This window comes from Halichoeres trimaculatus, unplaced genomic scaffold (assembly GCF_033239565.1).
Source record: "Halichoeres trimaculatus isolate MK-OKI-2021-1 unplaced genomic scaffold, fHalTri1.1 fHalTri1_scaffold_6, whole genome shotgun sequence".
NCBI classification, from domain to species: Eukaryota; Metazoa; Chordata; class Actinopteri; order Labriformes; family Labridae; genus Halichoeres; species Halichoeres trimaculatus.
Genome location: NW_027437184.1, coordinates 24,587,683 through 24,606,547, shown reverse-complemented (window position 1 = coordinate 24,606,547; position 18,865 = coordinate 24,587,683). Strand labels below are relative to the sequence as shown.

Here is an 18,865-nt window from a genome sequence, read left to right as displayed (position 1 = left end):
GACTAGAGATGAAGTGTTTGCACACTCAGTAGCCTCAAGTGTGTGAACACGTGGGCTGAGTGTGTTTAAGGAGACACAATGTTCTCCTCCGTGTGTTTTTAAGCGGCACTATTAACTTTTTACTCACTGGTAATTGTGAGGGTGGCCTAAGTTTGGTCTCATTACCTCGGGTCATGATACAGCTTGTGTTTAATTACTTTTACTAAAAGAACCCCCCCCCCCCTTCACTTTACGTCCTTTTCTTGGCTGCAATAAGTAGTGATAGTAATATAAACACAGATTTGGGTGGCAGACAGATGTAAAGCCATTAAAGGGATAGTTCCTCTCCCTCAGTAAGACACAAACTGTAATCGATGGTGACTAGGAAATAGGCGCTAACAGGGAGAGACCGTACCAAATTCAAAGGCTGTTTTCTCTGCCTACAAGAACTAAAATCAAAAAGTAATACCACAGTTTAAGAGTACGCTACATAAAATAATTTTTAAGTGCATTAAGTCTTCGGAAATATAAACATTTATCGGGACCTAACTAACTGGTCATGTGTCCTTCAGTGCAGCGCTAGTGCACTCCGTCCCCCCCTCCTCCTTTCAGCTGTAGGGAATGTAAACAAGCTATGCTTCGGGCCCCGGTTGTGGCCTCGTTTAAGTTTGATCGAGTATCATGATTCTTTTGTTTGTACTCTAAGGATTGTGAGGCAGCGTAGGAAATTCAAAATGAGTGACTATGATAGCGACGATGAAGTTCTGTTCACTTTGGAACCAAAAGGATACCTGTATGAACCGGAGTACACAGAAGAAGAGCTGCTACAGATGGCGACTGAAAGGAATACAGAGGAAACATCCGTGGACACTGGACATCAAGATAGAGTCGGAAATACTCAGTGGTGTAAATGTCTGAGCTGTGACTCAATGCCCACGGATGCTGAGTGTTACTGCTGTCCCGAGTGGAACTTGGTTACAGACACTCTTCAGGATTTGTCTGAGGACACTGCTGGCTCTCGAGCCGTCTGTATAACTCATCACACAGATTTCCCTGCTCTTCTAAATTCTGGAGTGTCCTGTTACAGCAACAACAACAACAACAGTCGTGGCAGCAGTAACACTCAGCTTCTTGATGTCCAGTGTCCGTGGATGTTTCCTCTGTATTCCTTTCAGTCGCCATCTGTAGCAGCTCCTCTTCTGTGTTCTCATACATTAGAAGTAAAAAAAGCACAACTCGGTTTGGAAGTAATATGACTTATAGTATACAATATTGTATAAAGTCTTTGTCTGGTTTAGCAGATAATCTGAACACTTGACTGGACTGATATGTAACCAGCATAGACGTGGATGTTGACCTGCCAGTAAGGACTGAAGGTTGGGGGTGCTAGCCCTGCTAACTCTTGCCGCACTTGGCAAACCAATTCTTTACAAGCAAACTCTGAAAAGTTAAAGTCCCTGTGAGGACTTTCAAAGATTCTCCCTCCAAACAAATACCTGATCTTAATCTACACTTTAAAATGAGATTATCAGAACTAAAGTAGGTCATTCCTAAATGCTATTTCTCAGCTTCTTGTTGTGTAGTCCTGGGACAAAGTCTAGTGGTGAGAAGAGAGATCTGTGTTTTTCTCTGCTAAAAAGGATTTCTTCGATTAATTTTGTGGTGATGATGGACACTAGAGGGAGCTGGATTGGCAAAAAGTAGAAGGACGTCAGATCAGAAGAAAGCTAAACAGTAACTGCTGAAACCCACAGTCAGCAGTTATTCTGCAGTTGTCTGTTTAAACTTGAGAGTCTATCAATAAAATGAAGAGTGAGGTTACGTTAGCTCTGCTTGGTAGATGACTGGCAGGACATAGCTAACTAGGATTCACTAACACATTTTGGACACGTCTCAGAGCAGCAGGCTGTGAGTAGCCCTAAATATAGTTGGCTGCTAAACTATGGTACAAACTAACAATGTTTGCTTTTTGTCACATTCGAGACAACAGTGCTAATATATATTACCTTGTTGCCTAATAAAAAATAGACTTGAACAGAGAAACATAGTGTTATAAAGAAGATCTGATCTCCATTCGTCATTTGCTTCAAAACAAACGCCTTGGTAGAAGCCATATCCTTGTGACAGTGGTTGCAAGTGTTAATGGGAAAATGAGTCTTTATCTTAGAAAAAGATTACCGTTTTCAGATAGTCCTCACCTTTAAGTTCCAATTTTTTTATTTGTGTGTGTTTATGTGTTTTTGGCTAAATGCAACATTTGGTGGAAGCTAGAAAAGAGCAAATACATGCATAAAGACAGTCCACTTACCAGGGACTATATTACCAGACCTTAAAAAAAAAAAAACCTTGGATATTTTTAAGAAAGGCTAATACAACGAGAACCTCCAGAACTTACATTTCTGTAAGAAGGAGATCAACATCAAACATTGAATAGTGTATCAGCGTATCATTCGTTCTGATTTTTGATTTGAAAACGAGAAATGAAATAACAAGACGTTATCCGTTTTCCCGGTTTTGGATTCTAAAACGGATATGGAATAAAAAAATAGTACACTGATAATAGTGGTACGACTTCTATTCTTATCTGGACTATGACAAAGATCAGAAAACCCATTAGCTCTAATGCTAATATGAAGCAGCTTCTGAATTGTTAAGATGAAACAAAATCTCTATCTAACTGTGTGGTGATATCTAAAAGAAGAGTCTGAAATAAATGTTTTAACTGTTTTAAAACACACTACATAACCCATGCAGGGTTAAAACCTGAAAAAAGAAAAAACACTGACTCCGATCTTCCCACCATGAACGTGGGAGAGCATGTCTGCTGTGGGAACGCGGTTAATCAGCTGAACATGGATTTTTGAAAGTAACCCATCAAAGAGATAACAATACGATGCCTCCTGAGATTGATGATCAGGTGTGTGTTTCTGCTGAGTTCCCTCCTGTTGTTCAGTGAAGTGATTGCAGTGCCATGCTGACATGTGACTGTTGTGAAGGATGACTGCAGGCTGTGTCTCCCCTGACAGACCATTGTGTTCAGATGTCAGTAGCTGTAGACACTGGTGCTCCAGCAGTGTCGCCCAGTGCACAATGAACCCGAGCTCCACTCTCTGCCTGATGAAAGCAGCACATAATATCTGACACAGTCAAGTCCAATCAGGTGTCACAGAGAGCCTGGAAATACGACGCCTCTCATTCAAACCGAACTCCCCAGCAGATAATTTCCATAATAAGCACACCTTCAGCCAGTGAGGGGGGAGCTAATTAGAAAGACTGCTTGTCAGAGAGAGTGTTAGTCGACAAAAAGGGAGGAGAATGGCAGAGCAGCTCCATAACAAGGTAAATTAGTGCACGTTGACTCGTCTGGAGCTCTCCGTTTTAGTCCTTAAAAGAAGAAGCCTGAGGGCCATGAAGACGACATTTAGATCCTGTTGGAGCGGTGGAAACCCAGCCTCTGATGATGGCTGTGGATGGTATTTTCAAAGACTTCTTAGGACTTTCTTAGCTTAGTTCTCTTCTGAACGACACAGTCCTCACAGTCGCCTCTTTTTTCACACAATAATATGTAAAATGAGGAAAAAGCACTCATAGGTTGATGCCTTGGCTTTCCAGTGGCTCGTTCTGGCAGGGAGTGTGATCATAGTGCATTGTCTCCCTCTGTGACCCCATTCTTTTTTATCTATCATGACAACTGCATGCTCAGCACAGCCTCCGAGAACGCAGCCCAGGCTGTTGCCATTAAGACGAGGCATCAAAAGGAAGAAAAAGGAAAAGGGGAAAAAAAAAAGAGCCTTTCCACTGTGCAGCAATATATCGCTCTGAATTTTTCCCACTGACTGAAAAGTTCTGTGGCAGCAATATGCAGTCCTGCCAATCACTCAGAGGACCAAATGTCAAGCTATGGAGAAATGGAAAGGGTGTACTGATTGTGTCAAACTGTTTGTACATTAGTGACAGAAAATAGATCTGTGGTGCTGTCTGTGGCAACACGAGAAATATTCTTCTCACTGAGTCGGTCCGATGGAAGCAACAAAAAAACTGGATCTGCCAGACCACAACAAGCAAAGTTTCATATGAGTTTTCACAAGTTTACCACCAAGACAGTCATTCTGAATTCAGTAACGTTTGAGGTTTGAGGATCCATTTTTAGGGAAGAATCACCTCAGATTAGATGCTGTTTTCTGAGCAAAGCTGTATAATTTGCCTCCTTGGGTTTACCAGAGTTTTTAAAGGGGACATATCATGCTTGTTTCTCCTTTTCACTATGGCAGACTAGGATGCCTGTAAAGCATTTCTGCCTTCAGTACAAGTCATTTAGTTCCTTCATTGCCCCACAATAGCGTTCTCAATATCCTCATTTTGGGCCATTCTGAAGATCTCGTTGAAACGCTCAGTGTCCAGAATGACCTCCAGTAACCTCGCAACATCACAGCCCTTTGTGCTCTGATTGGTCAGTTCTATCAGAGGGGCGGAGGGGGTAGAGCCAGGGGGCGGTTTTTGCAGCATGGCAGTATTTACAAAAGCACCACATTAAATGGAGCAGACTGAGCGAGTTTGCTGTTTGCCAAAACTTCACTGTAAGGCATTGATAGCACGAATAAAATGGCAGAGTGTAGGGTACATCCTTTTGTATTGGACCCGAGTCAGACCCGGACGGTTCTGCAGCTCAGGAGGAAGAAAATCCACCTCAACACAGATCATCTCAGGACGCTTCAGTGTGGTGAGTCAAACCGGTACTGTAACGTGTAAAGTTTATTCGTTTATATTCGGCTCTTGGTGGGTGTATCCCTCGGTGGCGGTTGTGTGACTAACTGACATCACAGAGGAGGAGCTGCTTTATCAGATTACTCCAATAAAAAGAAAGGATCCTCGTGTCGACATGAAGGTCAAAATCTCGAAGCCAAATGGCAATGACCTATTTTCAGAGGCATCAAATCTCGTTCTAGGATATCAGAAAAAATACAATAGCTCATTTTTTGAAAATTCAGCGGGTGAAAGGTCTTGTTTTCAACTTTAATATTTTATATGTAAGTATTAAATCAGTGATCAGCATGATATGTCCCCTTTAAACATTTTAAGTGTCATGAATGTGTCTGATACATGATTTATTAACCAATGTAAATGTCCACCCTCTGTCCTGGTCAGTGTTGAAGTAGAGCCACCAAACCTAGTGTCTGAAGTAGGGCTGGGTGTTATCGATAACTGGTTCCTGTTAAGCATCGATTAGAAAAGGTTCGATCCATCGACTTCATTAGCCTTTGTGCTGAATGATGCCCTTGTTGATTCTTTACATTACTCCAGAGCAGCTGGACCTTATGTTGACGTCATGTGACGTGCCACAGGTCAATCACACTTGTTAGTCAGCAGCAGAATTTCCAAGACAACGGCGGAGAGATCGAAATGATCGAAGGCTTTGATTTACTTTACAGAAAAAAAGGACACTAACAGTGCAGAGTGCAGTTTTTGCCAAGTGGTAATATCATACATGGGTGGCAACACCACCAACATGTTGATGCACAGCGTTGAACACCAAGAGTGTAATGTCATATTTATTTACTACTATTTACTAAAATCAGTAAAATGTTGCTGACTCCTTGCAGAGAGAATTCACAGGAGGAATTGATGACGGAATCGATATAGAATCAGATCGATGAGTTGAATCAATTATAGCATTGGTATCAGTACCCATTTCAGTCTGAGGTGAGTCTGGAGTCCTCATTATTCAAGTCTGAGTCCAGCTCAGATGATTCTGACTTGAGTCTTTTTACCTTCATTTATAATAAAGAGAACTGCTCCTTTACCCGGACTGGCCGTTGGAGGATTTTTGGATGTGTAGACAACACGTCATGATCCTGTCGGCCTGTCAGGAGGTTTAAATTATGAATGAAGTTACAGCGCTGTGTTGGAGACATTCTGAGTAATTCTGCAGCAGTGGGATCACTGCAAACGTCCAGTAAACCCAGAAATTTCTCCAGCTTTTGATCTGAATTTTACCCAAACATCTGCACGATTCATGGACACAAAGTGAATCAGTTAAAAAGAGTTATAAAATAAAAAACCCAAAACAAATAAGTCTCAAAGTAATAAATCAGATTCTCTTCCATTCCTGTGGCCTAATCTAATCCATTTGAGCTCTTCAGGGCTGGTCACAACATTTGCTCAAATCTTGGTTCATTTATTTTCATCCGTAACCAAAGAATCTGAGGCTAAGGTGTGTGTCCCGCTCTCATTCAGCAGTAAAACCTCAGCTCACCATGAGCAGGTTGTAGAGTGATAGTTAACTGGCCTCACACTGACCACTGGTGCAGAGAGCTTTGTTACAGCCAGCAGACTCCTCTGTCCAGCACCTCTCTGTGCTGGCTCATGATGAGTTTTCTGGTTGCAGTGATGCGAGAGGCTGCATGTGAAGTGTCCTGTTGCTCCTGCATGCTCTGTGTGCAACAGTGACTGGACACAGTAATGTCTGAGTTCATCAAACATCACAGTGAGTGACAAAAGATGTCTTGACTGACATTTTTGAGAAGCTGAAATAAAAAAAAGAAGCTCTGGGGTTGCTCATTTAGTGGTTAAAAATAAACTCAACATAAAGCAAAGTAAAGAGAGTAAAAGTTTCCTTTTGCTGAAGTTTCTCACATTTTGAGTCCAAACATGTGCTTGTGTGTGTCGGCTCTCTGGCTGTCAGTAATCAGTCTGACTTTATAAACTCTGCATGCGGTTCTCTCAAGTCTGATGCTCTGCTCTGACACCTTCTCCAAACTGAAAATCTGCAGAGGTAATTGAAACCCAAAACCATCTGTGCATAGCATCTATTAATTATTCATAGATGTAAATATATAGCTTTGACAGCAAGTAAACATTTTATAGTCTGCTTCTCATCCCTGCCAATCAAACAGTGCGTCAACACCTGAAGCTGTCACTCTTCTTATCCGCTCCTGGGATGAATCGAGCGACTTTGAGGGAAAATCAAAGTGAGTTAATTTCAAACAACCATTGATTGATTTTCTTTAATGTGCCAACTCTGATACTGTATCATTGTCCTAATCTTTTTATTTTCATATAATCTTAAAATATTGTGGTTAATTAAAGAATGAAGTTTTAATGAGAGCCTTGTCGTTTTTTTGTGGTGCTTCATCAAAACTTTAGAGGAAAAACATCTTTTTAGGCATCCCACAAAAAAATAAAAAAAAAGAATCAGGCTTTTAATTAAGTCAGGCATTAAAAACACTTTGAGCTTCGACTCTCAGCTCTAATCTACATTTTTAGACTACTTGATCTACATAAATGATAAATTCAGTGAGCTGTAACGTGTTGAATTTAATGCTAGAAATAAAAGAGTTGGCACCAGGTGTGAAAGAATGCACACTCACGTAGGGGTGTGTTTAATGTGCAGACTGGATGTGGAGGTTTTTTCGGGGGATAAGGAGCCTACACTGACTTTAGGATGAGTCTTGAACATATGCTGCCGTCATAAATCAGGGCCAGTGTCTCTGGGAGTTTATCTCAGCTTCTGCTCTCGCTGCTCCGCCCTGCTGTCCCTGTTCCATTTGGCTGTTAATGAATAAATAAAGTTCCTCTTTACAGTCTTTACTGAGTCCTCTGGACTGATTTAAGGAGGGAACTTTCTGACAGGGTTTCCAAAGTGCACTTTGCCCTCATCGTGCCTCTGGTGTAAAGTAAGAACTCACTGTGCAGCTTTTTAACCAAGTTATCTAATCAGATGGAGAGAACATTTGATCTGGTGTTCAATCAGCAGAAAAAAAGTGGACAGAGAATTCATTTTGGTGTTTGAGGACCATTTCTTTGAGATGGTTGATGTTGGTGCAGCTCAAAAGAGTAAAAATCACTCACCCTTATTTCCATGCCCTCTTTTTTGCCATCCCATGCCCAGCTGCGCTTGGTGAAGTAGTTGACTGTGGCAAACTCAATCAGGGCAGAGAAGACAAAGGCATAGCACACAGCCATGAACCAGTCCATGGCCGTGGCATAGGCCACCTTAGGAAGGGAGTTTCTAGCACTGATGCTCAGGGTGGTCATGGTTAGGACAGTGGTGACCCCTGAGGATGAAATGAAAATGTTAGGAAAAGGCAAAACTCAGAAGACAGTTCACTTTTTTACAGCCTAGCTCAAACCCTGGAGCAGTCACCACTGAAACCATTTGTTTTCTCATTTTCTTTCTCCTGAGAGGTTTTGGAAATGAACGATCTGCATGCAGCTTGATGGCCTCAAAGAATTTGGCTCTAATGGTAAAAATGCAAATATGACATCAAAAGTCAGAGTTTAATTTACCACCTGCTGAAATCTGAGTGAATAGTATTCATAATATTCTTAAGCAGCTCATTTTCTGTTTAGCCCGTTTCTATCACCAAGATCGTGGAGGCGAGGTGGATCAAGTTTCCTGACTGGCTCTGCTCACTAAACACATACATGTATACAATTATAACTGTAAAGATCTTTATTTAGTTAAAGCTTTAAACAAGTTTAAGTTTTATATTTAAATTTGAATCAAACGCAGAGCTGCAAATTCACACGAGTCACTGTTTCAGACGCACAGTAGAGCTATAGAGCTGTGACTGGATGAAGTGGTGCATAACAAACTTGGTGAGAACATTGGGTCAGTGCTGCAGGTTCAAAGTGGAGGGACCTCTGCTCAAAGAGATGAAGCATGATGAAGAAAGTTTCAGGCTGTGTTTTTGTTGAAATCAGTCTGACTCAACGATTTTCATCATTAGATTTGGGATCAAAGCGCTGTGTCTTCTGGAGTTTAAGTTCCAGACTGTGGACCATAAAAGACAAATATAAGCCCATTAAAAACTGCGTCACAAAGACCCAAGCTGTGAAGACTCTGAATGTCCTTTAGCCTCAAACACACAGACAGATGAGCCGTTGTCCGCGTACATTTAGGCCAAGCCATCTCAAATGCAACACTCCATCCAGTAGAATTAATTAATCTGGAAATCCCAGTCCCTCAGAGTAAAAACTTTTGAAACTTTTCACCAATAATTTCACTTCCTCGCTTCACATTGAGCGCTGCTGGGAATGAAATGTGGGTCGGACAATGGTCACCCATCCAAGCACATAAAAAGCAATCACATCATCTGTTCCAGCCTATCTCTTCTGATGAAAAATAGATACACAGAGGGCTGCAAAAAATGGCTATTGTGTCGCAGAACAGACGAGGTCAACTCATTTCAGAATGTCACGGGTGGGGGATTATAATTTGTGACAAAAGATTGATAGGTAACTATACCATTTCTTTAGAGGACGAGATTGATTTTTGGGCTGCTTTGTTTTGGATTACTACAGAATTTATAGACGCTCTCTTTGCTTTGCTACAGTTTGAGATAAACAAAAAAAAAACAAAGCTCATAAATCTTAGTTGAATAATAAGAGGACATGGTGGTGCTTCAAATTTCAGTGTAGAAGCATAAAGTTTGGAAAGAGTGATAAATCAGGGCTCTAATATTGATTCATGACGCTCTAAACCTCATAAAGCCAAAGAAAAGTTCTTGATTAAGGCTGTAAATCTGCCTTGAAAGGCCTCAGGGGAACAGAGAAGATACACCAGTCAACGTTCTCACAAACGTTCTATCATATAACCTCTAAGAACAAAGTGCAGGAGCTGATTCAAAGTGACCAACAGCATTAGGAACCAATGCATGATGGGAACACGGCTGCGAGCTGTGGCCTTCACAGTCGATGCTTCAATCACTGTGCTGAGAAAATGACACTGCTGACAGCTCCTCTCCTCATGTGAAGGAAACATGTCTCTAAAAATGGAATTCACTGTGGGACTGAAATGTGTTTACATGTGTGTACAAAGAGGACTGGTGTGTGTGTGTGTGTGTGCCTGTGTGTGAGAGGTGCAGGATTTCTTATTCATGTGATCGATCGCGGAAACGGACGCAGCTTCTCAACAACATGAAATCCTCGTATTTATCTCTGCAGCTGTACAACATGTGCTGCACTTCACGTGTCCTTAATGTACGGATCATTATACAGGACATGCAGCACACACACACACACACACACACACACACACACACACACACACACACACACACACACACACACACACACACACACACACACACACACACACACAGGGGCTATGGGCACTTATGATAGATTATGCAGCACAGCAGCACTTGAAGGATGGAGCAGGGGGACAAATTGCATCTTCTCTGATCTGAGCAGACACAATGTTTTTCACAGGCAGGCTGCACGACGGACGAATTACATCCATTATTCACACGACACTTGTGCAGCTCTCCTGGTTTTAAGAGTATACTCATTAGCATATCACATCCAGCAAGTTATTCATAACTTGAAAGCATAAAACAGGTGAAATTATTTGGTGTCTGGTAGAGAAACCCTTCGAAGAAACAGTGCCTGTCCCCTCAGTCATCCTCTGAGAGTGATAACTGAATTAACAATGTTTAAAGAGCGAGTCCACAGATAAACAGCTTCTGTTGATTCTTATTTCTTTCTTTTGGTCTAGGGATGGAACGGTTCACAAAATCCATGGTTCGGTTTTTCGTCATGGTTTTGTAGTCACAGTTTTTGGTTCAGTTATGTCATGTAAAGTAATGAAAAACCAGAAAGAATGAGGCTGTTTCTAGCCCGACCTTTTTCTAGCCCAACCGATATGGGATTTTTGGGGCCGATGCCGATACTGACACTGGGGGCAAAAAAAGCCAATATCCAATATATCGACTGATATCCAATATATCGACCGATATCCGATATATCGGCTGATATATATAATAAATCCGTGGATCTACACGGGATATATACTGTATATAATCAAAAATCATTATAATACCCATATGATTCAAGACAGAGACAGAACACTATTAAATTAAAACAAGGAACTTTAATTATAAAACTGTCAACATAAGAACTGTAGCGTAAACCAATGATAAATAAGAACAATCTGTAAACACCATTATAAATAAAGAAGTCAAACTGTAAACACCTTAAATAAATAAGTCAAACTTTAAACACAGTAAGTATAAAAAAAAAATTGAAAATGTAAACACAATGAGCAACTTAAACAACGTTAAAACGCCGAATTACAGTCTTGCATTTGATAATGGTGGACGTGTGAATTAACAGGAGCATTTATCTCTGTTTATCTCACAAAAAAGCAACTTACACAATGTTAAAACATTCAATGGTCTTACATTAGATAATGATGGACAGAGGGGGGGGGCACTCGGGCAGTGTGCAGCCTAACACACAGACACAGAAGCAGGAGTGACAGAATCTCCGCGGAGCAAAATTTTTTATAATCGGCTACATTTTGGCCGATGTCGATTAATCGGTGATAGGCATAATCGGCCCAAGCGATTAATCATCTACTCTGCTCGTCATGTAAACAACACACACCTCACGTATGATCGGAGCTACATACTCGCTTCAAACTGAGTAGTAAAATGAAGAAAAAGAAAAACACAAACGGAACAAAGTACACGCACCCCTGAACTGAGTGAGGAAAACCGAACGACACCTTTTTTTTTTAATAAACCGTCCATCCCTTCACACTGAGCTTCTCTAACACCATAACCCTCTTCCACTGTCCCATCTCTACACTACTCTGTGTGAGTCTGCATTTGTTTTTATTTGATGATTTTTATGGCTGATGAAGGTTAAGTGAGATAGAGTGAAACAGAAAAGGGGGGATGATGGTCTTCTCATAACTTGTTTTATAGGTGTTTGTTCTGGAAATGTCAGCCCACAGTGCCAGCATCCTGCTGCTGCTGCTGCACGTTGAGTTAAGGCAGAGTCACTGAGCTCAAGATCTCCTGCGATGATAATATGACAGGATGCTGAAAAACACTTCAACGGCTCTTTCTCCGTCTGTAGTGAAAAACGTAACCTCACTAAAGCTCACATGTGGGATGAACAGGGCTGAGGGTGAAACGGTTGAGGTTTTGTCATGTCTTCAGACTGACATCACTCTCTCTGTGATACAGTGTCGTTGCATTGGTTTGGGGATGTGTGTGTGTTCAGCATGATCTCTTCATGATTCCATCAGCAACGTTTGATTAACTCACTGTAATTCAGTTTTTGGAAAATTTTGCCCCTATCTCAGCAGCTTTTTGTCATTTTCATCTTTTTTAAATAGAGCAGCTGAAGAGCGTGGAGTGGAAAGTGTTAATTTGGCATCTCTTTTAGATCTAGTCTTCTTTTGATAAAAATACCTATTATTTTTAGTCCTATTTTAGACTATAGTTTAAGTCATCATACATTCTTTCTTTACTTTATTTAGGCCTGTCACGATAATCAATAAATCAATTAACCGAACGATAAATAAAAACTTCCTTGGTAAGTTTGCCAGCCTCAATAAACTGACACGTGCATGCATGTTTGTTTTCCTCCTCTCTTTCCACCAAAGAGGCTGAATGAGAAGATGGCTCACTACGTCTATTTATACCGGAGTGAGCATCTGTCAAAAATGCGATCTTTGGCATCTTTTGCGACAGGGCTGCTCGTACACACGTACACACGCGTACACACGGATAGAGCTGAAGCGAGCGTCCTGAGGGGTAAGGAGGAAACACACGCTAATATGAGTGATGGCACGAAAGATATGGTTCTTAAGCCGCCTGCCACAGTCCCAGTGTGGGAATATTTTGTTTTTTATCAGAATGAACAAAGTGTGAGCTCATGAACACCAACGAGCTGATATGTCGCATTTGTTTGAAAATAGTGGCGACGAAGAAGAAGAAGAAGGGGAGGTGCAGCGGAGCCTTGTTCTTTGACAATCTGCTCTTACTGAGGCTTTTGGTCAGCAAAGTAAATAGAAATAAAAGCGCCAAATGGTGGGCGCTCAAAGACAGCTACATTGCCAAAGAAATGCAGCCCTTCAATACGTTTGAAAGCCAGAAATGTTCAAAATGTTTGACAGACAGTACGGATTGACTGGGAAAAAGTACATGTTACAAACAATTCAGGAACTGTATAAACTCCCTTTTATTTAGGCTATAGTTTTTGTTGTTGTTGGGGTTTTTTGGGAGTTTCGTTTTTTCTTTAGAGACAGGGTCTATGTTTTATTGTTTTTAAATTAGTATTAATTATTTTCATTGACATGTATTTTTTTCTAAAAGGGAGTCTATTTCATCTTCATTGTATCTTTTGCTCTTACTTGTTTGTTAAATTTATTATATATATTTTCTTTAATTTATTTTATTTAAAAGATCCTGACCTTTTAATTACAGTTAAATACTCTTAAGAAATTAAAGTTTCTTGCTTTTGATATGGTGTACTCACTTTATTATCCCATTTGTCATAATTACATCAATGAAAAAATGGAAAAAAAAATCAAAATGATATTGACAATAATATCGTTTTTGGGCAATAATATTTTGGAAAATTATTGTCTAGCAAAATTTGTTATCGTGACAGGCCTACTTTTACTCTGAACTTCTTCTCTTTTAATTCACTCATGAAGCAGTTCGGAGACTGGTACAATCCTCCCAGTGTTGCGCTGTACCTGCTGCTCTTCCAGAGTAAGAAAAGGTCATTTCACACAAATAAAAGTATCAATATGGAAGAATGATCCTTATTCTGTGCCCAGTAAAAAAGATGAAGCTCTTTCTGTGGCTCTGTTTTTAATCTCTGGATTCAAATAAATGTGCAATGGACACACAATATGATGCTTAACAGATCACCAAATGCTGTTACAGGAAGGCATTGATTAGGTTTTGATAGATTAGACACACAGGAGGAAAATATCATGGATTTGAACATTTTCATCTCATCGTCATCTTCTTGTTGAAACTTTTGTTGGTCAGACTTTTCATCATCACAGAATTATCTCAGCCTGTCATTGTCTTTGTCACAAAAAATAGGTCCTCAATGAAAATTTATTGTTATAATCATTAGACCGGAGAAGAGAGTGTGGGCAAGGGGTTGTGACTGGGTGCTTGAATAGGGGTGGGAGAAAAAAATAAAAAAGATTTCATGGGATTTTTGTTTGACAATATCAAAATCATGATTATTTGTCAAAGGATCAATTTTATTTTTGAAATTAAAATTCTTCATTTCTGTCTTTGTTTATAAAATGGATTGGAAGAAAGTTACCACTTTTCTCCAGCAGGGGGTGAAATGTTTCTGTCTGACTCACGTGATGTGCATTTTATGGTGAAATATGGCTCCTGATGGTCTGTAGACATAATCATCATCATTTAACTTTTTCACAAGGTCTGCTGTTAAAAGGTTCAATAAAAGTCTCAAAAATTGGAGATATAGAAGAATCGCAATTGTAATCGAATCAGCACCTCAAAAATCATAATAGAATTGAATCGCGAGAAAAGCACATCGTCCCAGCCCTAGTGTTGAACCAGCGACCACTGCCATGAGGACTATAACCTCTGTACTTTGGACATGTACCCAAACTGCTTTGCTAACTACGTCCCTCATTATTCTGCTTCTCACTATTTTCTTCTCTGGTAGAGCAATTCATGAGCTTCCTAAAAGTGTACTTCACTCCTCTTTTCACCTCAGGAGCTTTTTTTAAGGGGCCAGGGTGGTTTGTGGGTATCTGACTTTACCAGGGTCTAGTCTCATCTTTGAGGGGAAATTCTTAGAAAGCGTAAACTTCAAAGAATTTTCTTTCCTCCGAGTTTCATCACTGGGAGCAACTCTTTCAGGAAGCTGTACGTGTCCGGCCACTCTGTCCTTTCTCTTTGACTTCTTTCTTTACTCCTGGCAGACAAATGACCCATAAAGAGTAAATTGAAGCTCTACTTTTTTAAACTAATGTCTGCTTCTGTCGACACTGCCCCAGCTCAGTGACTGATAGCTTTTCAAACTCGTCTGACTGTCTTTATTTAGTAGACAAAACAGCTGAACATTGTCTTCAGGAGATGCAGCCCTCCATCTATCACCTGCTGCGCACTTTCAATTTGATATTTTCCAGCTTTGCTTTGACTTGTCTTTGATGAATGGCTGTTTCAGAGGTGGGAACTGTCAATACTGTGATGAAAGCTGTGGAGAAATGAACGACTCCTTCATGCCTGTGTGCACCTGAATGCACCGAGTTGTGTTTGAGACTCATTCTGATAATTGGAACGTTTTTCAAGTTGACTTATTTTGCTGAATCATCTGACGATTTAGAAAAGCAGCTCTGCATGTTTTGCTCTTACCTGGTGAAGCTCCGCTAAATGATCTCACATGTCTCATTAATCATTAAGTCTTTTTCTTAACGTTATGACACAAACACAGGACAGCACTCACCAAACACAGTGCGAGCAGGAACCGATTCTCTGTTGAGCCAGAAGGAGACTTGAGACAGAATGACGGTCATGATGCACGGGAGGTAGGTTTGAATCACAAAATAACCAATTTTCCTTTTCAAATGGAAATATGTAGTCATCACGACATATTCTCCTGTGGCAGAGAAACACAGAGAGAGATGGAGAGACACACACAGGTTATAATTATTAATACAGATACACTCTGTCAGGGAAACATGCGCTGAAATATTCAGTCACGTCTTTTAAAGTGAAACAAACATGTAGACTGTCACCATCAAAGTGCTTCATAGGATTATCTTCAGTGTCTTACATGAGCCATCAAGACACATGAAAACATGTCGTCACTTAACTGTTTGTGAAAAGACACCGTGTGCTCTAATATAACACACAGACGCTGTGTTGTGCTCTTTATGTGAGGCAAATAAAACACAAACACAGCGGCTCCAAAGAGGAGAAATAAAAAGTACAACACAACACATTTCACTTCAATGTTTCTGTGAGGGTTTCAAGATGCAGTTGTGCTTTCTGTGAAAAGAGAGTCATCGTGGCAAAGTGGCATCTGTGCTGTTCTCAAAATGCAAAAACACAGAGGATGCTTGAGTTTCAGTGGAGACCTTGAGCTGAGGCACAAATGTTAGGAAGAGAGGACTGGGGGTCTGGAAAATGAAAACAGTTTGAAGTCTCTACTTTTAAAAAAAAGGGCAATCAACATTTTTACATGTTTGACACGTAAATGACATGACAGACCACCAAATATGTAAGAGATAAAGTTAAGTTCTCTGACGGGATGAGACAAGTCCACAGCACAGGGTTCGGTGTCTCACTCTGAAGGGATTTGTTGACGACCTGCTCACTGGACGTTATCACCCTCACTCCTCAGCGACACAAACAGCTTCACACCCAGTCTTCACCTAAAGTAAATTCACTGAAAAAGTTCTCCCTAAGCTTCCAACATCAAAATAAAACATTTCACATTTTCATTCACAGTTCAAAGTGTTTGTTCTGAATTCTGAACAGAGACAGAAAATAACACCAGCACCTGAATGAGGTTCTCTTTCTCTGTGACTTTTTACTCCTCCATTTCAGTTTCTTTTCACTTGACCAGTCCTGTGACACCGCTGAATCTCATCCTGTTTGGTGGTTTCATCAGTTTGTTCGTGCTCTTTGTGTTTGCTCGGTGTCTGTGTAGAGGCTCACAAAACCAGTTTTATCTTTTGAATCACTTCTTTAAACACGCTTTTACCACCTTTTTTTATGTGATGCTATCTTCTTATGCTTTTTATTATTATTATTATGGCTCCACTTGTGACCTTTTCTCAGCTGGTGTCTGAACAGCCATTAACCACAAATCTACAGTTAAGTGCTCTCTGAATAAAATACATTAGTACAGAAGTTATAGCTCATTGACAGAATTACAAAATTTCTTTGAAAGACTTTCACTGAATACTTAATGGACAATCGCACTGATATCACTCCTCTGTTTCCTACACAGTGTTTTAAAGCTCATTGTCAGCAGACGCCCATATTGGAAATGCTGAGCTTGATCTAGCTTTGTTATAGTTTGAATGAGACAAAGAGGCGGGCCTGTCGTCTCTTTGTAGACTCTTTGCTTACACGACAACGGTTTCAGGCTGAAATGCAAAAGTTTTGTTTGCGTTTCAGCCTCGCGTTGACATGGAAATGGTGTTTCAGCCGACCTAAAACGCAAACTTTTGAAAATGGCCTCCAAAGTGGGATTTTTCTGAAACGCATGTTGCCTTGTAAACAGTAAGCCGGCGTTTTCAGTGGAAATGCCGACATCATACTCCGCTTCGCGTGAGCACACACAAACATGCACCGTTGTTATGATCATTGCAAACTACCGTGTTGCTGCTCAATCTACTGTATCTTCTGTCTTCATACGAAATGTGCATTTGTTGCTCCACTTTTGTACTTAGTATCCCCCAAATACACAAGATGACCAGCTCAACTCTACTTCGGTGGAGAGCTCCCAAAAGCTGCTTCTGGACAAGACAGTTATGGCACCACCTACAGGCCTGGCATGCTTACTACAGCGTTTTCAGTCCCTTGGCATTTCCGTGTAAACACAGATATTTTTTTCCACTGCATTTTCAGATGAAACGTCATGTAAACAGGGTCTTAGAGAGATGAAGCACTCAGGCTAAAACTATTTTTTGTGGACCAGGCAGTGAACATGTTTGTTTTGGCTGTAAATCTTTTTTGTTTTGGTGTGTTTGTGATTTCCTGTGTTTCTGCATAGTGCTGAAAGTGGACTCCATATAAACTTCACATGATGGAGGAGTTCTTCGTCTTCCATCATAACCCCACCCCATCGGGATACACCTCCAAGAGTAATAATAATAATTAATAATAATAATAACTAACCAACCAACTAACTTACTAACTAAATGGATGAAAAAAAATTTATTGTCACGATATTTAAACCAAGCCATCCTCAATTTTTTGGTAATTTTTTAAAATTTTAATAAAACAGGATGGACAGCACAGGATTTATCTGTTGTTCCGATATCCTCTGGCTTATTAAGGCTAATGCTAATTAAACTATATGCACATATTTGTTCAACCTAACTGCAGAGAGCATCCAGTCAGTCTTTGTTGAAGTGGAATTCTCATACCGTTATGTTTCATGTTGCTAAGATGTCCTGCAGGCACAGTCAGTCTTTAAACTCACTACTTTTGAATAAGAACACATTAAAGGGCAAAAGAGGACAAACTCTCTCCTTTAAGGTCACATGTAAATGCAGTTTTTATTTTTAGATAACATTTTTAAAGGTGCATGTGGTGTGAAGTTAACAAGACTAATAAAAAGTGAGCATCCCATGAGTGTAAATGAAGCAGCATGTTGTCAGCTCTTATTGCCTCGTAGAAAAACATGATGAATACTGTGCTTCCCCTTTAAGTTTAAGGGCTGGAAAGCTTCAATGTTTCACATCCACTTTTCTAACTACTGCTGAGCATTCCTTTGGTTTTTCTTTTCATGTCTCCTCCCAGCTGCCTTTCCTGTTCATGTGAACAGCATGTACCTGCATCATGCTTAGCCTTTGATGAACCTTTCTCTCAGCTGAGATGACGTCATTAAGACAGCAGATAGATGAACTCTGTGCTCCCCTAAGCACCAGCTCTCATTGCCATGTCTGTAATCTGTGTCGCGCAGATATGAGAAAAACATCCTCACTCCCCCTGAGGTGTTATTTTTTTCTGAGCAGATTCTAACCAGAGCTGAACTGTCTAAAATCCTCCCGCTCCCTTGACTCACTGTAGTCCATTAAGTTTAAAGTTTAAAGAAATGAGATTTTATGACATCCTGGAGCTGAACCGGCTTATGAAAGAATCCTTTTGGTACTTGAAGCCAGACTTTAGTTAGTGTTTCTCCTTTGTGATACTTCTGCAACTGTTTCGACCTCGAGTCAAACCACAGAACAGCACAACAATAAAGATGAGCTCACAGAAAGTGTCCTCTGTAGAGTCATATGAGCGCTGATATTTCTCAGCTTCCACACTTTCTGCATCCTCGTAAACATCCTGAGTGTCATCCAACAAAGCGGTTTGTTCTCCAAGCACACATGAAGATGTTTGTGACTCTGATTGAGCAGACACATCGGCAA

At 40.4% G+C, this 18,865-nt stretch overlaps 2 protein-coding genes across 4 annotated transcripts in view; one reads left to right on the top strand and one right to left on the bottom strand.

The window, feature by feature from the left end:
* Window positions 1–18,865, top strand: part of gabrb4 (gamma-aminobutyric acid type A receptor subunit beta4) — a 354,886-nt gene that overhangs the window by 19,362 nt on the left and 316,659 nt on the right. The gene's annotated exons all lie outside the window — the stretch shown is intronic.
* The window catches only part of gabra3 (gamma-aminobutyric acid type A receptor subunit alpha3), a 167,335-nt gene that overhangs the window by 9,955 nt on the left and 138,515 nt on the right, over window positions 1–18,865 (bottom strand). For all 3 annotated transcript variants that reach the window (XM_074672399.1, XM_074672401.1, XM_074672400.1), the window contains 2 exons: window positions 15,220–15,372; window positions 7,828–8,033 (listed from right to left, as the gene is read on the bottom strand). In XM_074672399.1, coding sequence (XP_074528500.1) covers window positions 7,828–8,033; window positions 15,220–15,372 — 359 coding nt within the window. The remainder of the gene's footprint in view (window positions 1–7,827; window positions 8,034–15,219; window positions 15,373–18,865) is intronic.